The sequence below is a fragment of the Pezoporus wallicus genome, unplaced genomic scaffold (genome assembly GCF_028554395.1).
Source record: "Pezoporus wallicus isolate ANWC-B61680 ecotype Strahan unplaced genomic scaffold, APGP_CSIRO_Pwel_v1 contig_3486, whole genome shotgun sequence".
NCBI lineage: Eukaryota > Metazoa > Chordata > Aves > Psittaciformes > Psittacidae > Pezoporus > Pezoporus wallicus.
In genome coordinates this window covers 3,063,695-3,087,954 of record NW_026642292.1, presented here as the reverse complement: position 1 = coordinate 3,087,954, position 24,260 = coordinate 3,063,695, and the positions used below count along the sequence as shown (strand labels likewise).

At 42.0% G+C, this 24,260-nt stretch overlaps 2 protein-coding genes across 2 annotated transcripts; one reads left to right on the top strand and one right to left on the bottom strand.

Annotated features, from left to right (window-relative positions):
- The first annotated feature begins 10 nt into the window (after positions 1-10).
- Positions 11-3,840, top strand: SLIRP (SRA stem-loop interacting RNA binding protein). Its single transcript, XM_057428688.1, has 4 exons — positions 11-153; positions 337-395; positions 2,049-2,156; positions 3,716-3,840. Exons 1-4 carry the CDS (start codon positions 60-62, stop codon positions 3,773-3,775), a joined length of 321 nt encoding a protein of 106 aa, XP_057284671.1. The 5' UTR covers positions 11-59; the 3' UTR covers positions 3,776-3,840.
- Positions 3,769-22,671, bottom strand: SNW1 (SNW domain containing 1). Its single transcript, XM_057428686.1, has 14 exons — positions 22,549-22,671; positions 21,245-21,398; positions 18,921-19,082; positions 11,980-12,075; positions 11,781-11,887; positions 10,870-10,974; positions 10,707-10,776; positions 9,895-9,960; positions 8,488-8,604; positions 8,003-8,144; positions 6,694-6,790; positions 5,782-5,899; positions 4,601-4,764; positions 3,769-4,522 (listed from the first exon to the last, which is right to left on the bottom strand). The coding sequence occupies exons 1-14, from the start codon at positions 22,560-22,562 to the stop codon at positions 4,318-4,320; spliced, it is 1,617 nt and encodes a 538-aa protein (XP_057284669.1). The 5' UTR covers positions 22,563-22,671; the 3' UTR covers positions 3,769-4,317.
- Between the last annotated feature and the right edge of the window lie 1,589 nt (positions 22,672-24,260).

Genomic DNA, 24,260 nt, shown 5'->3' with positions numbered 1-24,260 from the left:
GCGGTGCAGCGCACTGCCGGGGCGGGGCCTGCCGCCCCCTTTCCGTCGCAGGTCCCAAGATGGCGATGGCCAGCGCGGTGCGTGCGGTGGGGCGTCGCTCCAGGAGGCTCTTTGACATCTTCGTGGCTGAGGTTCCGTGGACGGTGTCGAGCAGTGAGTCCGCGCCACCTCCTTCAGCATGCGCCGGTGCTTGGGCTGCCGCGGGACGGGCCGCGCGGGAGACGGAGTCCGCAACGCGTGTGCGGCACTAGGCCCCGGGGGCCGGACGGGGCCGGGGTGGTTACGGCTGGGCAGCGGGGTCTGTCCCGTGTAACCGGGTGTGTATTCCCCCCACAGAAGAGCTTAAGGAGTACTTTTCCCAGTTCGGGTCGGTGCAGAGGTGCCAGCTGCCGTTTGTGAGTACCGTTCTCCTTCCAGGCCACTCTTCGTGTCGCTCGGTTAAATGGGGCAGAGCCGCCGTCTGGTGCTTGCCGGGCTCCGGGAGGACGGTCCCGCTGCAGGGCCCTGCTCCCTCGGAGCTGCTTCCCGGAAGCCTCTTCTGTACACTGGTCAGATTTTGGGTGCTGCCCATCCTTAGGTCCTTCTCCCCGTGGCGGGCTGTAGGCCTCAGTGAAGCTTCGTGGTTTACACTGGCTTTGGAAAGGTTTTTGAAAGCATGTGCCCCAGATCTTGTTAATGTGGCCATTTCTGAATAATTAACCTGGAAGTGCCTTCAGCTTCTCTACCATCGTTGTTACCTTTCTTCTGACAAAGTGTTCACGTGCCTGGTCTCACTGGCCTAAAAATCCGGAAGGTGTGGGTATGAGCCTACAGTCTTTCCCTGCTCTGGGTTCATACCCCATCAGAGAGCAGAGCTAACACAAAACTGCAGCCTCTTCAGGATGCCTCTGCTGTTCTTCTGAGTGTACAGCTCAGGGATAATAGTACCGGCTGCAGCTTATTGGAGATCAGCAGTCAAAAAAGCGTTCCTTTCCCACTGTTATGGATAAATTGAAGGTCATTGCTGAAGGAGCAGAGCTTCTCCTGCCTGCTTGTGTTCTCCACGTGAAGCACTGGTCAGTTAAATTAAGCTGATTGGTTCACCACCAGTTCAGGATAGTTTGAAAATGGAAAGAGATAGTTTTGAACAGTCCTGTTACTTATGAACACTGAAGCTGAGGTGTCTGCCTGCTACACAATTCCAAAGGCCCAGGACAGATCTGTCCCTTCATTAAGGGTGGCAGTTTACTATAAACCTGCCTCCACCGCTGATTCAGGCTGAACTGATGCACGTGTGTTTTTATTCAGCAGTTACTTTAGGAGTGTTAAAACTACCACAGATACAAAAATCTGCTGCCAGTGTAAGAGACACTAATTAAGACATCCCTGGGATACTGCAATTGGGCAGTGTGACTACGGGGTGGAAACTGCACGCGTGTTTGTAAGTGCCTGATGATCAGAGCAGCAGAGCTGGTGTGACCTCTGATGGGAATCAGTTGGGATAAAAGGCATTTTGTAGACCTGGCCTTTCTCCAGCATCTCCTCAGTATTGACAACTGTCTTTTACAACTGGCAAGTGATCCTTAAAAATAACTTTAGTCTTTTCAGTGCAGTTAGTGCTTGTCATCTCAGATTGCAGCCTTCTTTCCTGGGATCTTAAGAAGCTGCTTTGTCTTGCTGAATGCTTTTCAAGTACTGTGGCAGGCTTATTTTAAAATCATACAGCCATTTAAATGTCAGTTCTGTTGTGACTGGCTTAATAGTAGGTAACAACTGCAGTTTGAAACAACCGGCTATGTGTTAGTCAAGTCTTCAGCTATAACTTAAATTTATCATTGCTGGACTCAAAAATTGACAAGAGAGGGATGCAGAACAGCCTCTCCTTGCCAGGCCTCTGCATGCTGTCAATGACAGTAAATGTCTTATCACGTGAAAAAGGCTTGTGAAACAGCAAGTGTGCTGATTTCTGGGATAATTTCTGAATCCTTACATTGAATATTGTAGAAAGTTGTTAACAGCCTGCATGAATATTTGCTGTAGTAATTGGAATTTTTTTAACTGGTAACTAGGACAGAGATACAGGCTTCCACAAACGTTACTGCTGGATTAAATTCTCGACCCCAAAAGAAGCTCAGAATGTGTTTCAGAAGGACTGCCACATACTTGAAGGTGCCAAGGTAACCTGCTAATTCCTTGAATGAAGTAGTGAATTGAGCTCTTAAAGTCCGCCTTTTGTTGGACACAGTAGCATCAAAATACTGCTGTGTTTAAGTGTGATGAAGCATTTTGCCACTTAGTGTGCTTTTAGTGTTTTTTCAAACCATTAACACTTTTGTTCATTCTCCCCTCAATTTAACTGAGAGCCTGAGCTCATCTAGGTATCAGAGATTACATACCAGAGATCAAGACTCCCTGCTATGCTGAGTTAAAGGAATATGAATGCAGTAGAACTGTGCAGGAACTGCCACACAGCTAGTTAGTGTTTGTAGACAGGTTTCTGCAGGTGGATTCCAACATTCAGTGTGGATGTTGGGTGGCAGGGGGAAGATGACAAAAAACAAAGCTTTGAACTTCTGTGGTTTTAATTCTTCTTCAGCTGTCATTTCATAGAGGAAAAGTCATGTACCTGCTTTCATATGTTGAAGATAAATACATGACACTTTGGCAATCTCAGTGCATTAGTGTATGGCATTAAGAGACAGCGTACAGCATCCGTTAAAAGCCTTTGGTCTAGTACCCATGCAAAGGTGTCTTGTCATTGACTGGTCAGTTAGAGCCAGACAACAGCAATGGCTGTTGCACTGCTTTCCAAACACACAGCGTGCAGTGGTGCTGACAGGTGAGGATGAGAGGAAAGTTCATGTCTTTGAACAATTAGTAAGAATTCTTAAATATCCTTCTGACAACTCACATCTCCTTTGGAAGCTTTCAATGTTAGGGGAGGTTAAGAGTAAAATGAATTGGCAAGAGTGATGCACTGTGTTGATTCTGATAAAGTATTTTGCTTGACATTGTTCATACTAGTGCAGGAGTCTTCACTGATTGCAGTTACTTCAGTACCTGTTACTAAGAGCTGACCTGAGAGTTACAACTGTGGTGCAAAAATGGAAGCAGAAATTAGGGAGGGGTTTTCCAACTTCAGTCTTGAACTGCACCAAGCCAGGCACTAGTAATGAGGATGTGATCTGTATGCGGTTATCACAGTAAGCATTATGGATAGGTTAGATGAGTATCTAATGTCAGTTTATTGGAAATCACTTTGCTGGGTTTTACTCTTGAAGCTGTAAGATGCCACATTCACTTAACTACCTAAACATTGAGGTGTATACTCTCACAAGAGGTACAACAGCTAAGAGGCTTCTTTCTAGCAAAATAAAAATCAGAAGGCAAGCAGTAGTTAGCCTTCTTCACGTCCTCAAAATACGGGCTTCTCTAGAAGAAAATAAATGAGCACTTCTCCCACTTTGTTCTAAGCTAGGTTTAGACAGTTACCTTCTATTAGTTCCACTTGAAAGCACAAGCTTTTAAGAAGCTTTTGCTGATACAACTAGCAATTGCTGTGCAAATTACATTCAGCTTTTGTGTCAGGAGCTTAGTATTTGTGGTTCTGGCTGATGAAACTGAACCAGTTATAAACCCATCTTCTGCTTTCCATATGAATGTTTTAGAAGATCAGAAATGAAAAATACTAAGCCTTCTTGCCAAGCTAATTCGTATACTTGCTATTGTTTTTCAGCTCACTCTCAGACCGCAGTCCCGTAGAAGACACAGTCAAAGAAAGAGTCAGGATGACTGAACGGTGGAAGGAGGCTTTATTTCACTAAATGTAAGGAAACTAAAATAAAGATTAGTGAGAAACTATGAATATTTGTTTTAAAACAGAATCCAGCTGTTTCCCCTCCTTGTTCAAATAAATTGTGTATCGCCACGCTAGAGAAACACTAAATCATAAACTGCCTACCATCCATTACAGCATAAGACAGTAATTATATACAGATGAAGTAAAAGCTTTAGCTACCTATAAAAACTAAAGCTGTAGGAAGGGGCTACATTCTTACCCTGAGATGCTGGGCAACAGGGAATCAGTGAAGTCAGAATGCTTCCTAAAGCATAATTCCCCTGTGAAATGTTTCAAAGTGGTCTCCATGCCTCCATTCCCAAGGGGTAGCTGTCCTATGTAGAGAAGAATTTGTGTGTGTATATACATCCGCACAGCAAGGGTTGTGAACTGGGGGTTGCAACACCATTCCCCTATAAACCTCTGATTAAAAATGCCTTTTGGGTGAAGTCCAAGTTTGTACGTAGTCCATTTCTCTACCTCTCAAGGAACAACGGCATTCAGTCCTTCCTCCTCTTTTTGCTCTCATGCTCATGTTCTTTAGGGCGGCTGCTATCTGATGGCCGTTTAGATCCACCATGTTGCTTAGCTTCTTCCAAAAACTTGTCCAAACCAAAGGGATCCTCCTCAAATTGAACTGGCCCATCTCTGCCCCTTCCTCTGGCATTACGATCAGAGTTAGAAAACTCCTTGTCAGGAACAAACCTGCAGGAGAAGTGGTGAAAGTCGGTTGACTGACTTCAGAGTACTAATCAAGAGTATTCCTTAACTTTATTTTCTTACCTGTTGGTTTTTATTCGAGCCTCTAGATCATCACCGTATATGTCCTTATCCACATTTTTACTGGGCCTGTAGATGTTTTGGGCCATATCCTTGCCACTTCTCCAAGGCTGGTCATAAACATTATAAATTTCATCCTCTCCACCAGCAAAGCCACTGTCCATACCCTGCGAAGAAAGAACAGCAGTATGACACAAATGGGTCTGAAAAACTTAGCTACTTTAACATCAAGATACACTGGTGGGGTCTTACAGATACACAAAGATGGTATTGTGTGATTTACCATCCATTCAAATGAGTTCAAGCACTTCATCAGGGTATAAGTGATTTTGGGCCTGGGATTAAGTCCAAAGAACATGATACAATCATTCCAAGCCTGTCAGGGCCAATTCTACTCTTGCAGAAAGCAACAGGGAGCATTACAGGCCATTTGTATTTCAGATTAATGGATCATTTAAGTCTGCCCTGCAAGTACAGCTGCCTATAAGAGCCAAGTGCAACCATACAGAAATGTGTAGTATTCAGAATTTCTGGAAAACATGATTTAAGCTGATTGATCCAAATCACAGAGAGGCTTGTGTGAACTGTGAAAGCAGAAGTGCCTGCTTGTTCACTTTTGATTCATCAGCTTTCCCTTCTGCCTGCAAGTCTTTCACTGGAGACATGAAAGAGAATGATTGACAAACTGCAGGTCTATTCAGGGACTTTCTGAAGCCTAATCTGCTTTTTCATCTCTGAATAGTACAAGGTTCAGGGAAAATAAACGTTGCTGTTAACTATTTATATCTTCAGAAGGATTTTTAACATAAGTATTAATGGGAACAGAATGCATTTACTTGCTTCTCTCTGACAGCAGATTTCCCTCAGTCAGTACATTTGTACAAAAGAAAATGAGGTCACTGCAGCTTGAAGGCAAAATACTTCCTTTCTCCCCACTCCCCGGTGGGAAAAACCACAACAAAAAACTTTAATTCAGTCATACATTCAGAATACTCCATTTCTGTTGCATCAGCCATGGATAAAGGAGAGCAACAGATTCCTAACCAGTTATATAGAGACTTCTTTCAGAGCATATCCACACCAACCATGAGCACAGAGTCTCTTCAGTATTCTAGCCCTGCTCACTAAGGAAGGCTGAGCATGTTCTCACATGAAACCACACAGCTGTGAAAAGGTGTTTTTACCTTGCTCTGGTTGAACAGCCTCTGGTCGTACTGGATTTCATTGGAGGGCCTGGGGTTGGGTATCCCCAGGGCAATAACTTCACTGATATCTCTGTTCTCATTTCTCTGCAGTTTTGACCTGAATTAAAAAATTTAGGTTTCATTAGGTCAGTAAACTGTCTGTTGACACACTCAACTGCAGCCTGATCCTGTGGTACTTGCTAACAGTTTGCCTCAGAAGCCAGGTTTTGACTGTTGCCCCTCCTCACTAGGTAACATTTAAAATCTGTCTCCTGGAAAAGGAAACATTTAGGGAAGTTATGTTCAGCTGGGCATGACATTTAAATTTGCTTTCCACTATCTACAATTTACATCAAGCTGACTTGGTCTAAAATGTCATATTTAGTTTTTGCAAGAACCAGTGTAATTATGTTCTGGGAAGGCTGAGCAATCTCAACTGTAAGATACTGGAGACTGTAAGCCTCCAGAAACCATTTGTGCTTGGAAATCTTACTGGCCTGGGCAAACAAGATAGGTCAGCTTAAACTCATAAATCCAAGCTCGCTTCAAGTGAAGAGCTTCCAGAAACAAAGCCGCTAATGAGACCCTGGTCTCACTGAAGTTATAGGATCAAGGTTTCAACCTTTGCTGTCAAGGTTAATTAAACTTGAATATACTGAAGTTCTGCTAAAGGAAAAAAAAACACCTCTCCCTCCCCACATGTGGAAAACTAAATTTAGAAGCAAGTACTGCAGCACACTAACACAGTGATGCAGTTCATACAGGGGCCAAACAGCCCTTCATACCAGTGAGTAACTCCACAAGGTAAAATTCAGGCATTCACACCAAGCAAAAGGACAGCCAGTGCAGTGGCTTCCCTAGAGGGGAAGCCAGAGCCAGAACAGAATAAAGCAGCTTTCTTCTGTTACTCACCTTTTGTCAGGGGCTGCCCTGGAAAGATTTCTGTCATGCTGTCTCTCTTTGCGCCGGTCATGTCTGATTTCATCTCTTTCTCTAGCTTCTCCATCCTCTGAACAAACACAAGATTGCTCGTTATACACAAATATTTGAAGTTTGAATTAACTCTGCCACAGACACTGGCACAGTGGGTCAGTTCAGTACTCTTCTACAAAATGTAAGTGACCTTTAGCACTGTCTAAAATGTTACTTTTTCACTGGACTGAACACATGCAAAATCGCAGCCGTCTTGTGCCACAAGCAATTAGCTGTCCTTGACAAAAGAGTTAAAGCAGACATATCCAACAGCTATGTTTTGGCAACTATCAAGAGCTGAGAATACTTGGCCATCCTACAGATCATCATATCGTACTTTAATCTTTTAAGTGTAAAAATACAGCTCAAGCACACAGGCATCTAAGTGCTTTGTGGAACACTGTGACTCAGTATTAGAGAATCACTTGGGTCGGAAAGGAGTCTCTAGTTCAACCTCCTGCTCAAAGCAGGATCAGTGCTGGATTCAAACCAAGCTGCTCATGTCTTTTCCCACTCAGGTGGGTAAAAGCTCCAAGGATACAGAGTGACAGCCTCCCTTGGCAACCTGTTCCACTGCTGCTTGTCCTCATGGTGAAAGTTTTCTTCTCACATGCAGCTGGACCCTCCTGCTTCAACTTTTGACTACTGTCTCATTCTTAGTGAAGAGCCCTGATGATCTCCTTGTAGACAGGGGAAAGCTCCAATTTGGTGCTCCCAAACCCACACCTTCTGGCAGAACAAGCTTTATTCTCTCCACGTCTCCTGACTAGGGAGATACTCTTGCCCCCTGGCCATTCTGATGGCCCTCCACTGAACTCCAGCTTATCAAACCGCAGTTTGTACCTGGGACCTGTAACTGCACACACTATTCCAGAGACAATCTAACAGGTCACCAGTAAATTATTACTTCCCTTGACCTGGCACACTGCTCTTCTTCTGCAACAAGCTTTTTCTAAATAAAAAACGATACTTTAGACTAGCTATGAAAGCCAGTACTTGCACTGATCCATTAACAACTGAAATTCTCAACAATGTCCAAACCTGCATACACCAACATGCTGCTGCGAGGTTCAAATCCAGATTCCATCAAACCAGCCAGTGAATTAACCAAATTCTCTAGCTGATCAAGTAAAGACATTAAGAACAAATGTCATGCTTTCAAATTACAGTTGATACTTAGGTATTATAAGTTCTCAGGTTATTTCTCCAAACCCACACTCCACAGCATCTTAATAATAAAGAAACGTACCTTTTTCAACATGGGTTTTGATCCCTGCTCTTCTCTCCCTGGCTTTCTGAGCCATTTCTCGGAGCTTTTCCTCATGTTTCTCCTTTTCTTTCTGAGCCATCTTCCTCTCCACCTGGGCACGCATCTCTACTGCCTCACGAGCCTGCACAAACACGACAAAGTTATAAAGGCAGGAAGCTAGCACCTGGGATGCAAGCAGATCTTGTGTCATGGATTTAGCCAGCAAAGAGGGCAGGAATCAAGCCACAAAGAGGAAATTCAAACCCAGACAGCCACAACAGACAGAGCCGAGAAACAAGACCCGTGATCTCCAACAATTTCCCCCACACTGAGCCGAAGATAATGGGGATAACACTTTTATGTCTTAAGTTAGCCAAGAAGCAGGACAAATCAAAAAGCTTATTCACAATTGATTTTCCCAAGGAAATAAAACATAAAAAGAAGGTAAAACCACATGGAACAAAACATTTAAACAACAAACTGACCTTTCTGTCAGCTATATAGAGAGCCTCAGCAAGCTTGGCAAAGTTTTCATTAATATGAACAGTCTGCAATCCTCTGCCATCTGCAGCCAGACGTTTATCTAGTGGAATGGTGTAACCCTATAGTGGAAACAGAGACAGGGAATAACAGAAACTAACATTATTTGCAATAACAGACATTATCACATTTATTGTGTAAGAAAACAAAACCACACATCAAACAGCTCACCATTAATATGCCTCAATGGACCTCCTTCATATTTACTTCATACCACATAATTAATAAAAGTCATTCCAGAGGCTTTGCTCCAATTCCACATTTCCCCCAAATCTGAATCACAGTTTCCCTACAAGTCACATGTTAGTACAAATGACAGTTTTCAATCAGTATGTCCACTCTTTGCTTTGTGTTAACAACTACAAACAATACCTTTCCCAGTCTCTAAGCTATTTTATCATTTGTGATTGAAAACTCTACTCCCTAAACTGTTTTCATACCTGTTATGGGGTTAGCCTGATTCAAAATGAGAAATTATGGGGCAAGATTGCCAGTAGAAGAGGCACTACATGCCAACTTGCTTTCAAAAGCTGAACCCAAATTTATTTATAGATGTTAAGATTCTTTGGTGAGCTCTACAAAATTTTTTGCTTTGTTTTTAGCATCTGTAACCTAAAATTTCATCTACTAATTAGCATCAGCCCCAGTTGTACAGCTGTGTTGGGGTAGGAAAAAAAAGTAACATCCAAACATACAGCTTTTCCTTTCTCCATTTGAAGAGGATGCCTCATGACACCAGCTTGGTAAGTTTGAGAGCTGTTAGACCGGTTATGGCAGCAACTTAAAAGTTATCCCTTCTCTCTGAAAATAAACTTACCGTCTGACAAAAATTGAAGGGACAGAACATACCTTCTCAAACAAGGAATAAAAATAGTTAAGCTAAGCAATGGAAATTAATTAGTGAAAGAATACAACACAGAGAACTCCTCAGAAATTTGGACTGCAGTATTAAGAAGAAACATGTTTGCTTCTCTATGGATTACCCTTTTTCAGTTTAAGTGGCTTTATTTTGTAAGCTCCAGAGATTTCCATTTCAGACTCCACACACTTGTACTATGATGAGGATCATTAACTAATGCCATTTTTCTCCCTCTCAAAATACATAATCTCTCCCACGAAGTAATGTACTCTCAGGTCTATACTCCTGTACTATACTCTGCACTCAATCTGACAACCTGTATATGACAAAGAGAAAAAAACCTGAGCTGTGAACGATGTGTTCTCCATGATGCATGCAGCCAGTTTACCTAACTCTACAGGTTTAAAACCAGTAATGTTCAAGCTTAGATCACCACAGAAGTCTCCCAGCATGATGCAACATTAGAAAGATAAACTTATGACAGCTTAATTACCTTTGCGTTTTTCCAGTTTGAAATGCACGGAGGAATTTTCCACTCTTGCTGCTCTTTCACAGTCATCTGATTAAGAGAAGAAGCAAAGTCATCTTTAGATTTACAGCAAAAGGAAATACTGTTCTCTTTCGCAAAGGCAGCTAATGAAACTATTGAAATAAGTTAGAGTACAAAGTTGAGGACACTGCTACAAACCCCCCAGCTCTTCTTAATAGCAATAAGATGTTCATTTCTGCTCTGTAACTTTGCTAACATCGCATAAAATCATGACAGCTTTCCAGCTATCCTCTTAAGACTTCCGTCACACAGGCCATAACTCCCAGTCAGCTTGTTAACTGATGAACCAACACTACACTCATCTCTCAGAAGGAGCTAATCTTCAGTAATGCAAGTTAGTGTTATTGAGGATCAGCTTGATAGCATTGTATAAAAGCAGCATCAGTGTACCAAGGCTGAAACCTCAGTCAACTCATCCCTGCCATGAAAACATCCAGCAACGTATCCCTACATAAAATATATGAGAAATCTACTCAACCTTTGACAGGTACCTAAGAACAGAGCTACTTGCACAATTGCCCCCACCAAAAAAAAAACCATCAAACCTCAAAACCAAACCCACAACCAGAAACTCCACAAACTAACCAACACTCCACAAACACATCCACAAACAACAGTCTGCACCAGGCACTAAGTTTATCACTTAACGTCACACAAAACAGTAAGGAGAAGGTGCACAGAAATGAACTAGATCAAAGTAAAATTTGTGAACCCATCTAGAATTCAAAACTGAGAACAGCTATGGCATTTCATACCTTTCTACTAGGAGAGTGCATTACAGGTGCTGGAGGAGAAGGTGGTCCACGTGGAATCTTCTTGTTAATTCTGAACAATTAAGAAAACATTTACAATCACCACGTTGTAACGAAATACACTTCAGAATCTTCTATTTGCAGTGAACACATTTTGAATAGTTACTTGAATCTTGGAGGCTCCATAGGGTCCTTCTGCATTTCCACCATCCGAATAACTCTCTGTTTTGCTCCAGAGTTGAATGCAACGCCTTGCTGGGATGGTGTGTACCTGAACAAAACCATCAAAGTGCTCAGTTCTCTGCATACAACTAGATATTCCTTGCCCACCTCTATTTTTACTCAGGTCATTGCTCTAGCTGCATTTTCATCTTATCCACACCAGTTTTAAGACTTTCCACTACGAACGGGAGCAGGTAATTGTACAGAAATTACTAGGAGCAGGTAATTGTACAGAAGCTACTGGACTGAATGTAGAATGTATCTCCCCATATTCTTCTGTTTCAACCTGAATTCCAAAGAAGAACAAACTAACAGAGTACACACAGCATGTTACTGTACTCTTTACCTATGTCTGTGAATCCCTGGTGATTACTTACAAGTTATTAACAACCTCTTCAATTACTTTTTTTCAGAATTCACCTCAGGCCAAATCTAACCCTGCCATGGAATTTTTCTGTGTTTGTAAGCAGAAAATCATCATAAATGAGTATCAGTCTCCTAGTAATTCCAATTCTTTCCAATTGCTCATTTTATATGAGGCAAGAACTTTGTTACATGCCTTATCTCAGCTTGAGACTCCCAGTAACACCATTGTTTCCAGGGCTGCATCATTAATAGTGCTCCCTGACAAATCTCTTTTGTTGCTAAACCAACCCCTCCATAAAGTGACACATTTTAATACACTTCAAACTACATTATCGTTAGTGGGTTAATTTGAAATATGTAAGTCAGTTTCATATTACTTCCAGAAAACCAATTCAAAATGAACTTCTGTTCTCAGAAATACAAAGAACATCCCAGTTTCAACCAATTTTATATGCAACGACATCTTGCACACACCCCACCACTACATACCGAATGTACTGTGCAGGAGCTAGTTTGTCAGCTGCTCGAACTGGCATGGCTGCTGCAACTTTTTGGGAGACAGATTTCTCTAAGGCTGCTCTGGTTTTCTCTGTTATCTGAAGACAAAAACACCACAGTAGGTACTTCATCACATGTTCAAGACATACAATAGACCACCGAGGACTAGGCCCATCAGTGCATATAATACCTCTCTAATTGCCTCCTCATCCGGTCTTTGGAGCTCAGGATCATCCACATTCATGACCTCTTTTGGCACAAGATCTGTGTATTTGCTGTAAATAACCTGGAAGACATTATATTTTATTAGTGCTGTCGAATAGGAATAAATGTATGTATATTAAAGGAAACGTTTCAGACCTAGATTATACTTTAGATACTAATTAAAACTCGTATACAATTTTAAATGTATTATAATTACATATTCTTCAATGACTCCCATAAACCAACAATATACTCTGAACCCCATTTTACTGATGTAATAACTGAAGAAAAGAAGCAATCTGATTAACTATAAATCACTGTCAGAGCTGGGATTAGACACCAGTTTCCTGCTTCCCTTTCTTACTCTTTTCCTTTTTCAAGGTCCCCAAGATAGATACAAACAAAAAAATACCACATTTGTACTTCTGTTTTCAAGGATTAAGAATACAATACAAGTCTTCAGCACCTAGCTTTTCCATTGTATGTTCTTAAAACAAAACAAAACAAAACAAAACCAAACAACCCCACTTGAGAAATCTATCTTTGACACTTTCCCTTATATAGGGACTTCAGTCTTCGTACAACAGGCAGCTAGCTGGTCAGTAGCTTTAAGCCTCAATTTTAAGTTCAGGGAAAGGACACTATTAGATGACTACAGGAAAAGAAAAATAATCTTATTAATGCTTCACATTTCTTCAACAAAATAACATCAAGAAGTCTTAGTTCAAATGGTTAAAAGTCATTACAACTATTATTTCAAGTTCATTACAGAGTGCATTTCCAACTATAAAACTGACATTTAGCCTCAGCATTAACTTGTCATACAAAAGCCACTGACTGCTTCTCAACCTTCACTCCTACAATTTTAATCCTTTGAATTAGTATCAATAGTAACCCAGCTTCTCAGATCCTCAATGAAGGACATCTGAAGAGCAGCGTTCCTCTAAGGTAATTAACTCTAAGTCCAAGTCTTGCTGCATGAAGAACAAAGTACACTGAAAGAGCTCAGAGCATCCCAGAAGAAAAAGGAAAATAAGATTAAGTCTAAGAGGTGCTCTAAAAACTACAATACACTGAGGTACAAATGAACTACATGAACTATTTAAACCCTGAAGTATTGCATGCAAATGGCAAGCTGCATAACATAGATTAAACTAGCCTGAAAATATAAATTTGTTTCCATCAAAAACTTGATGCATTTGCATGTTTTGAGTCCTTTTTTGAGGTGATATAGGCAGGCAGATAAAGATGTTGCACTTGCTGTTTTTCTAGATATTTACCTTAACAGTAATGCTGAAACATTTCATTAATCTAAGATAAAGGGGAGACTGTTTGATACTGTAGTATGCCCATCCACTACCATTTATCACCTACCGAATTTAAAAGGAAGCTGTTTCCAGTATTTCATTTTCATTGCTACTGAAAAGCAGAATCTTCTCCTATGCAGAAATTAAATGCTCAATTTTTGGTGCAGCTAAATGATTCCACCTCTGGTTGGGGCAGCCTTATCAGAAGCCATTAGAAATCTGCAAGGCACTGCCATCAGAAAGAGAACAACCTTACCTAACTGGTTGTCTAAGAAAATGTATCTCATGGTAGCATTTAGATATCAATCACATTCAGGGTTTCACAAGACACCCGCATGCATATGACTTGACAGAAATTTCTTAATTTGTAACATACAAATTCCTCCCTTCAATATTTTATTCCGTATAACCACTGCAGTCCTGTACCATGCTCATCAATCTTATGTGTAAATCAAGAAGTTACTGCTAAGCATTGCAGAATTAATTCCTTTCTTGTCAAAGAACAGTTTCTCCATAGGAAGCATATAACATTTCAGTAGTCACCACAATTACCTGCCTCTAAGTCTGGCACACACACCAGGGGAAAAAAATTGATGATGAGCTCTCAAACCAAGCCCTGCTACAAAGGCAAACCCATTATAAAAATTTTATAAAACACTTTTGATCAGTTATATTCATGTTCTCTTGACCTGCTCCACTGCTGTGACATGAGCTCCTTCAACAATTGAACTACTCTCTTGTAAATATTTCAACTGAGTTTACAATCTGGATTAAAAACTATAGGTAAGATTCATTTATTTATTTTTTTTTTTTCCTCCTTTAACATCTAAGCCAAAGCCTTGGGCCACAAAAAAGAAATCCAACTTCTGCACAGAAAAATCATCCTTTCTGTAAAAAAGAATTACTGGAGCTAACAGTTCCATTCTTTGATTTCACTCTCTTCTGTCTTAATAAAAAACACAGGAAGCAATCGTGTGTCCTTATTTTCCTAATAGAGGGACAGGGCATCAATCTTGCCAAAAATATATCAATATTGATGCATTATTTTAGCCTGGCTTTTAGTAATGTGAATAGAGAAAGTATTGGAGGAATCTATAGCAACACAAGAGCTAACCACATAGCTGTGCTGGAAATCCTTCATCTGGACAACCAGATGGAACTCCATCTTTGGATCCATACGGTCATGCATTCAGATTTGTCAATGTTATCCAGCATTTTATGTTTAGCAGACTTTCTGCCAGCCCCAAACACGAGGCTTGTCACACTATCTCACTCCTGTCAGCATTTTTCAAGTTAAATTCTCTGAAGCAACTATTTTTTAAATATGTAAGGGACCAGATGCAACAGAGATGAACCACTGCAATAGTACAAACTGCTGACAAGCCATCTAGATAGAGGGACCAGGTGATGGAACTGCTGCCTCTACAAGAAGGAAGAATACTAAATTCAACTTTGAAAATCATTAAGCTGTAGCAAAACCAAAAATTTGCTTCTTAACTCAGACCAAACCAGTAGCTCATACAATAGGATCATAAACCCCATCTCGTTTCTGGCAGGCTGCTAAGTATCTGTTTCTCTTAGCTCTAGGTATTAAGATTGAAGAAATATCTGAATTACGACTGCAGCTCTCAGGATGGTAAAACTTCTCTATGTAATCCTACTGTCACTCTACTATTAGAGGTTCTCTCTTACAAGAAATATCACACATTATTCAAGTCAACACAGATCTCTGAAGAACTACTCTCTATGACACATCTGCCAATATCTTCTCCTGCAAAACAGATCAAGCAATAGAAGTTCTGCTTCTTCCAGTGAAATTGTTTCAAAAATCTAAATTTCCCCGTTTTACCTCCCCTTGAATCACAATACTTAATGTCTCTGCATTTTCATCCAGCTGCATGCAACCAGAACCAAGTTGACCAAGCTCAGATTTATGAAACCCTAATTCCAGTTCTACAGAGCCCAGTTTTGGAAAAGCCACACATCTCTTCCATACAGAAGAAGTATGGCTACCAAATAAGAATACTACTGCTTCTTTATAGATGCCATATGGGAAGTTAATGAATGCTGGTACACATCCTCATGAATCAAAAAATGTTAATATCTTAAATTTAACTCCACTTATTCTAACTATTTTCCTAACTCGGAACTAAATAAGGCACAGAAAAAGACTAGTCATTTTTGCCTGAAGTCTATTATAATTTCTAGCTCCTTTTCAAATATAATTAGATCCCAATCTGAACAGTTCTATTATTTGCAAATTAAATCTGAGCCTACAAGTAAAGATGCATTTGACAAGCTGTAAAAATAAGGGTTTAACGACAGTATTTTTTTTTTTTCTTCTGATTTGCCCTACAGCTTCCCCAAAAATCAGTCTCATTATTACTTCTTGTCTACTTATCTGCTCCAAATTAGTTTTTATGCTTTGGGAAAAGTCATATTTCTATTTAGTTATCAAGTGTCAAACACTCAGTCACAAAATTATTTAAATGTAATTAATTTTTCAGCACCTTCCTCTTGACAAATTCAAGACACTATGTAAAGTGTGACTGAACCCCAGTGAAAGTCCCATCAATAAAAGCATTGCCACTACTGTTGTTTCTGTTCAGTCTGGCTACATTCTACCACATTACAGCATGGAGACTGATGTGAATTCATTTTTTTCAAAGTAACTTATGATGCACAGGATAGGGATATACAAGATGCGACACTTAGAATCATAGAAAGATTAACTAGTTCCAACCCCCCTGCCATGGGCAGGGACACCTCACACTAAGCCATGTCACTCAAGGCTCTGTCCAGCCTGGCCTTGAACAGCGACAGGGATGGAGCATTCACAACTTTTCTGGGCAACCCATTCCAGTGCCTCACCACCCTTACAGTAAAGAATTTCTTCCTTATATCCAATCTAAACTTCCCCTGTTTAAGGTTTGAACCCATTACCCCTTGTCCTGTCAATGTCCAGCTGGAGACCAGTAACGAGCGGTGTCCCTCAGGGATCAGTGTTGGGACCGGTATTGTTCAACACCTTTGTCGCCGACATGGACAGTGGGATTGAGTGCACCCTCAGCAAGTTTGCCGATGGCACCAAGCTGTGTGGTTCAGTTGATACGCTGGAGGGAAGGAATGCCATCCAGAGGGACCTTGACACGCTTGTGAGGTGGGCTGATGCCAACCTCATGAAGTTTAACCATGCCAAGTGCAAGGTCCTACACCTGGGTTGGAGCAATCCCAGGCACAGCTACAGGTTGGGCAGAGAAGAGATTCAGAGCAGTCCTGCAGAGAAGGACTTGGGGTGTTGGTTGACGAGAACATGAACATGGAGCAGGCAGTGTGCACTCGCAGCCCAGAAAGACAACCGTATCCTGGGCTGCATCAAAAGGAGCGTGACCAGCAGGTCGAAGGAGGTGATCCTGCCCTCTGCTCTCCTGAGACCTCACTTGGAGTACTGTGTGCAGTTCTGGTGTCCTCAACATAAAAAGGACATGGAACTGTTGGAACAAGTCCAGAGAAGGGCCACGAGGATGATCATGGGACTGGAGCACCTCCCGTATGAAGATAGGCTGAGAAAGTTGGAGCTGTTCAGCCTGGAGAAGAGAAGACTGTGTGGAGACCTCATAGCAGCCTTCCAGTATCTGAAGGGGGCCTATAGGGATGCTGGAGAGGGACTCTTCGTTAGGGACTGTAGTGATAGGACAAGGGGTAACAGGTTCAAACTTAAACAGGGGAAGTTTAGACTGGATATAAGGAGGAAATTCTTTCCTGTTAGGGTGGTGAGGCACTGGAATGGGTTGCCCAGGGACGTTGTGAATGCTCCATCCCTGGCGGTGTTCAAGGCCAGGTTTGATGAGGCCTTGGGTTATATGGTTTAGTGTGAGGTGTCCCTGCCCATGGCAGGGGGGTTGGAACTAGATGATCTTGAGGTCCTTTCCAACCCTAACTATTCTATGATTCTATGATTCTACAGTCCCTAATGAATAGTCCATTCCCAGCATCCCTATAAGCCCCCTTCAGATACTGGAAGGCTGCTATGAGGTCTCCATGCAGCCTTCTCTTCTCCAGGCTGAACAACCCCAAATTCCTCAGCCTGTCTTCATACGGGAGGTGCTCCAGTCCTCTGATCATCCTCATGGCCCTTCTCTGGACTTGTTCCAACAGTTCCATGTCCTTTTTATGTTGAGGACACCAGAACTGCACACAATACTCCCAAGTGAGATCTCACGAGAGCAGAGTAGAGGTGCAGGATCACCTCCTTTGACCTGCTGGTCATGCTCCTTTTGATGCAGCCCAGGATACGGTTGGCTTTCTGGGCTGTGAGCAGACACTGCTGGCTCATGTTAAGTTTTTCATCTACCAATACCCCCAAGTCCTTCTCCACAGGGCAGAGACTTAACTACAAAATTCTACTGGCATTGTCTTTTTGCAACTTTGGCATCTGTAGGATCAATTTAAAACAATAAAAAAAAATTAATTTGTTAAACCAGAAAGATTTCCCCTGATATTCTTAGACTGCTCACCCTATTTTTTTTTAGTGTTTTGCTTTGTTTTGTTTGAGAGGTAAAGTTCACCCTTTGCTTTTGTTTCATAGTTTTCCCCTTTGTTCATCTGCCGTAAGACTTGGGGCATACTACATACCGATAAGCTTTTCAAGGCACCCTAAATTACAGCAGGAGTCAAACTATGTTTAAAACAACTATTCATACCTATTAACTAAACCACCCTTTATAGTCAGCCCTCTTTTTAGATTTGAGTTACCCTGTTTTTTTTACAGGAGATGCTTGCTGTAACAAGCAGCTGGTCATACAACTGGTTGAACCTCAGCAGTTTTCCAGCCTGCAACACGGGCTTAAAGGAATTAAATATTTACTGTAGTGTGCTTTGTTACATTTGAAAAGGCAGACACAAATACTCCCCTCAAAGTGGGCTTAGGAGACGCAAGTATCTGGTCTCCTACAATACTAGCTAGGACTTCAAAGTAAAGTGTCATTGCAAAGAGATGACAAAAGAAAGATTAAAGGTGGTTCCCAATAAACTTGATGAGAATCTTGCCATCACTGAACTTACCAGAAAAGTTTTGGAGTATATCCCCTGGAAATACTTTCTTCTGCAATTAAAAAAAAAAAAAACCCAACCAAAAAACAAAACCCCAAGAGTGTACAAAAAACAAAGCACCTAACAATACTGAAAACAGCCACAAACATCAAATGTTAAATTAGTAAGACACAAGGCGTAGTACTCTGAAAGCTGAACTGTGTTTTCTGTCTTCTTTTTTACTCCCTCTCTACATACCGAAACGAGGCTGCCTGTCGTAAGGCCTGTTTTCAGTTTCTTGCCTTCACTGGAAAGCTCTCTAACAAAACCTGCTAAGCTATCAAGTCAGTTTTGTGTAGAGGCTCTTGCCATTTTTGCCTTGCCTTTTAATTACTTCTAATTATGTAACAGAGAAGATGACACAGTGATCCCAGTCAAAATCTCATGCCCATTAGAAACTATTCCAGTTATTCCATAACATGACACAATCCATTTGGCTAATGGCAGACCAATGAACTGAAGTGCATGCAATGTGCACATACAAGTTTTCCAGGTATACTGCCAGCCTGTGTATTTGAAGAAATATTACCTTGTCCTTTGATTGTCCTTGTCGGGCAATTGCATCGTACTTAATTTTTCCTTCTGCATCCACCTGAATAGCCAAAGCATTGGACATTTTCTTCTTTCGGCCCATATCCAATGGATATTGTGCCACGTGAATTTCTGGGAAAGCACCCCCATCTCCAAAATCCTACACACAAGAAAAAGTAGTGAGTGACTGAAAAACAAAACCATGGCATAACATCTGCAGGGGTGGGAAATTCAACAAAAGAGTGGACTGATTTTAACTTACACGTGGTAAAAGACATCAAAGTGCACAGACATCTTGCAGTAATTATTCCTTGCACAGAGCAAAAGCCTGTATCATTGACTAGAATGTGCAGGCACTGCTACACTACAGACAATACATGATTAAGTATGTAATTTACATGCAAGTTATTAATCAGAACTTCAAATATGTGCTTTCTACAATAAAGAAATCGTGGAAATACTAAAATTACAAAAGCAGCTTTTCTGAGGAAAATTTCTACTGGTTATTTGCTGTTTTTCACACCATAATGAAGATGTTAAAAAAAGCTTTCCACTGTTTTCAAAGCCCGTAACTCATAGTTTTACAATGGTACGAATGCCAAGCTATCCCGTTTCCTTATTGTGGCATGTGAATACACTGAAAACTGGCCCAGCACCCAACATCCTAATATTCTTAAAGTTTACTTCCTCTCTTGTTCAAAATGTTGCTGTAAAAGCATTTAATGAACAGGTAACCAAGGACCTCTTAAAGCAGACCATCCTGACTCACTAACACTGAAGATGCACACAGAACTGATACTATTCATAAACAATTACAGGCTACAGTCTCAAATGCAGTTCTTCAGAGGATGCATTTGCTTAAACCAACATGAACATTTCCCCCTCCCTCTGTTGGAATGGCACTGCTTATGTGGAGTCTCGTAACGAACCAGATCAAAGAAGAATGGGTATAATGGGTAGACTGATCTTCTCCCATGCTCACCACATGAGCAAACAGTTAACACTACTGCAACTGACAGTGTTCACTGAGGCTGGAATGAACTAGCAGAATGCTTCCTTCCAATGAAGAACATGCTTGTGCCATCTTTTAGTGTTCACTGCAACACAGCTTCAGTTATTTAAAGTCTTCCACTGGGTGTCCCACCTTCAACAACTAGTTACAGAATCAACACTGAAGTTATCAGCCAGAACAGAAGTCAGTCATTCCTAACATTTTTTTTGCATAACTCTTGATCTATGAAAAACAGATTTTGTTTTTTTCCAACAATGACATTTCAGGATCACTGGACAAAAGTTATGCTTTGGAAACATCTACCACTCTGCATTTGGTTATGAGGCAGAAAGAAGTCCTTAACAGTCTTCCCAAGATGTGTATCACCTTGTGGCCCAGTAATGCTGGAAACTTTCTGAAAACCTTCACCACCTGACTGCTTAAGAAGTTCTTTTGCTAACATTTAGAAAGAAGTAGCACTAAAATATTACCTTTAGTAACCAACAGTGTAAGAAGGGGACCCTACATTGGGCATAATGAAGGCATAATTTTTAACATCATATACTTTATTAAATGCTACCCATATAAAATTGTTTTCTTTTAGGAAACCACTGTTTGAAGCTACCTTATCTATCCCTACCTATACCTTATCCCTGGCTCACAGGGGAAAAATGGAATGAAAATAGTTTTCTAATCAGAGCTATAGATCATTTTCCTTTCTATCTTTTAACACTTCCAGTTTAAGTTACGTTAAACTGGCAAGGATTACAGCTAAATACATCATCCAAAACCCTTTTGCCAGTGACATACTTAACAGTGAGTATCTGACAAATTTTTAAGTTCCCTTCCAACTCTTAATAATTTTCTCCCCCAATAGCAGTTTTTGTTACACTAAGAACAGAATACACAAGTGTTCTCTCCTCTGATGTAAACATGTTCAGTTATTCCAGATATTAACTGGAACATGTTTTTAACAAATAGAGGGACAATACAGATGCCTTTCTCAACAGGATCCTTGCATTCATAGACTGTACACTGAAAGGACTGTGGATCTATTTCCATATTACAACACAACAATCTCTGAAGGGAAGAATCCTTGTAACATCCTGTGTACCATCAAATATGTTTCAAGCAATCTGGTGAATTGGAACAACTTCCCTCAACCCAAGAAAATATATTGAGCTGTCTGGATGGAAATGCTGCACATGGCAAGGCTTTACACAACTCTGAGCTACACTCAAGATGCTCAGAATTTACTTCTACTGCAGAAAATACTCTTTTTTTTCCCCCCCATGGAGACACACTACTATAAGATGAATTTAAATAGCTACCTCTAGCACCCGTGGTATCCATCCCTTCCGGTAACCATATGGGGGAGGTTCTCTTCGCGATGAGACTAGAGCAGTTTGCCTGGATCTTTGAGCCCTTGCTCGTTCTTCTAGTTCTAGCTGATCTTGAGATAGCTGGGTTGGAGCTGGCAAAAAACTGTGTATTTGCAGACAGACACCAAAGAAAAGACAAACATAAAAAGTTAATTCATAATTTCACTCAGCAACACTCAGCTATGCTTCAACTTACTACTAAATTACTACTTTCTCTGCAATCATGCCATGAAAATTATGAAACAATTTACGAAACTTGAGAATTCCACTCATAAACCTGAGGGCAGTAACTTCTGAGATTACAGAGGCAAAAGCAATGCATGCTCTCTCAGCATTCCATAAGGTTCCTATAAAAACTAATGCTGAACAGAATCATAGAATAGTTAGGGTTGGAAAGGACCTTAAGATCATCTACTTCCAACCCCCGTAACGGGCAGGGACAAATCCATCCATGTTCACATGATACTCAAACAGGAGTATGACAGTACCCATTCTCCAACAAGAATGCCACATGCAACTATGTACTGTTCCCATCACTACTGAGCACAAAAAGAACTCACGCCCCTAGTCCCAACGACTCCCCCTTCCTTCCTCTCAAGGCAAACACCAACAAAGAGATCTGTCAACAACACCCCCACTTAACTCCAGATAGCTCCTGGCCAAAGCCAAGAAGTCGAACCCCAGTTTCTTGACTTCCCATTTTCAGCTCACCTAGACCACGGAGCCCTTTTACATGTTGATTAAGTAAGTGTCCACCTCGGAGAATGCCTACATTCCAGGGCAACCTCTAAGGCTGCACTCCTCAGCCTTGCGAGAGACGCAGCAGCTTGTAACAAAGACCTCTCGCCCTCACTCACGGTACGGACGCCTCCTAAAACCCCCACGGATGCCACCACTCCCACGCGGGGCGGAGGAGCTCCCTCTTCCCGCAGAGAACACGCGGAAGAGGCAGAACCCTGAACCATCAACGGCAGCGCCGAACACCCCCTCCCAGAGCAGACCAGAGCTGGCCAAAAAAGGGCAGGGAAGCTCCCCCCAGCCCCTGCCCCGGCCCGGCCCTCGTCGCTCTCCCCACCAGCCCCGGCCTGGCCTCCTCTCCGGCCAGCGGATCCACTACTCAGAAGAGACAGCTTCCCTGCAGCGAACATCCCGAGCGCGGCCTCTCCCGTGGGCCAGGGCCTCGCACAGCGGCAGAAAGCCGCAGACAAGCGAAGAAGAACAGCCGGCCAGGCCTGCCGGGCCTACAAACGTACCTGGTGAGCGCCATCTTACCGCCTCTGTCGTCTTCTCGGGAGCCAGGCCGCGGGGAAGGGTCGGTAACAGCAGCTGCGCATGCGCCGCGCCCCTCAGCGCGTAATTGGCAGCTGTCTGCGTGATGGTGGCACTCGTGCGGCGGGCCGCAAGGCCTTCTGGGAGATGTGGTTTCTCCGCGGCAGCATCGCAGATTGGCGTCGGTGCGCAGGTACCGGCTGTGCGCGGGGGACCTGCGGCCCGGCCCGAGAGCAGCTCAGCGGGGCATTTGCCGCCTTCAGGGCGCAGAGTATCGTAGAGGATAGCACTGCCCGGACGGGTGAGCCTCGGGGATGCTGCGAGGTGTACCGCAGCCCATCACGGACTGGATACCGGGCCCGCATCTGCCGCCGGACAGCCACGGTCTGATGAACAACCCCCCAGTCGCATGCGGGGTGTCTCTCGTACTGCGTGTCTGTTCCACTTGGATACCTCCCCAGGCACTGCTGGCCTCGGCAAACTAGGGCGGAGGAGATGTACCCGGTGGGAATGGTGCAATCCCAACAACCCTGTGCCAGAAAAATGAGCAGTATAGATCCCTGAGGTACAGCTGGCAGAAAAAAAAAATGAGAAAAGGGGGGTTTCTCAGTACAGTATCTTTTTTTTGTTTATTTCCAGACATCCTGTCTATTCAGATAGTTACCACCAAGTTCAGTAACTTTACAGTTCATCCATCTGAACATGTCCAAGGAAAAAGCAGAAAATACAGAGCAAATGGACTGGAATATTAATTTCTTTATTCTGCTATCTGCTACTTAGATATCAGGACATGAGAGAGAAGGGAAGAAGGGAGATGGAAAAGGGGTGTAAAAATGTATTGATTTAAAATACTTATGTGTTAAATGCCAGTTTATGTATAATGGGCATCCATATGTTACACAAAAGTTTTTTTTTTTTAAATTAAGCCAAGGGATGCACTCTATAGTTAAAATGCAGAACAGGAAAAAAACCTTCTCAGGGAATTACAGTAGATGATGGGAACTAGTAGTAGATGGAGCTTTACATGGGTAAGTTCCTATTTGTGTTGAAGTAGTACTATATAAAATCAAAGGAATTCAATTAGTAATTAGTAACTGCGCTCTAGTGAATCAAAGAGCAAAGAGTCCCATTGTGCTAAGTATGGTTCATCTAGAAGAGAAACAGCTGGCCAGAGAAGAGAAGGGTAGAATGGTTAAGAAACAAACAGAGTCTATTAGAAACAAAAAAAATCATACCATAAGAGGCAGGAAGACTAGAAGGCAGACTAAATGTCTATCTGGCCATTTTGCCTGACTGCCCGTTGTAAAATCTGCAGGGCAGACTACTTCATCTGCTACAATTTCTAGGATGTGGGAGATTTGGAGTAAGTTAGGGACAGCCCTGTTGCAGTCTTTCTATGCCAAAACTCTTGTCATCTCCAGTAAGAATCAGACTTCGGCTTTGCACTGTGATGACAGCAGCTCTGTCATCATTTCTGTGAATGACACATACTTCCCTGTTTCTGCAAGACAGCTGGCCTCTTACGAGCACTTCAGACAAAGCTAAAGATACAGGACTTTGGCATATATCGTTTATCAATATTTTTTTCTGAGCAAAACTCATCTGTCATCTCTCCTACCCGTTTCTGTCAGCCATTTAGCAACAGAATTGCTTTCGTCACATCTGGCAATATTGCCTCGTGATTCGGGAGCCTCCT

What these genes read in the sequence shown, in the direction of transcription:
- SLIRP (XM_057428688.1), top strand. Translation starts at nt 60, where the DNA reads ATGGCGATGGCCAGCGCGGTGCGTGCGGTGGGGCGTCGCTCCAGGAGG. An exon ending in TCCGTGGACGGTGTCGAGCA is followed by an intron (nt 154 to 336) that starts GTGAGTCCGCGC and finishes TTCCCCCCACAG; the next exon opens with AAGAGCTTAAGGAGTACTTT. An exon ending in AGAGGTGCCAGCTGCCGTTT is followed by an intron (nt 396 to 2,048) that starts GTGAGTACCGTT and finishes ACTGGTAACTAG; the next exon opens with GACAGAGATACAGGCTTCCA.
- SNW1 (XM_057428686.1), bottom strand. An exon ending in GCTCCTGCACAGTACATTCG is followed by an intron (nt 10,975 to 11,780) that starts GTATGTAGTGGT and finishes GGTTTTGTTCAG; the next exon opens with GTACACACCATCCCAGCAAG. An exon ending in TGCACTCTCCTAGTAGAAAG is followed by an intron (nt 9,961 to 10,706) that starts GTATGAAATGCC and finishes TCTCTTAATCAG; the next exon opens with ATGACTGTGAAAGAGCAGCA.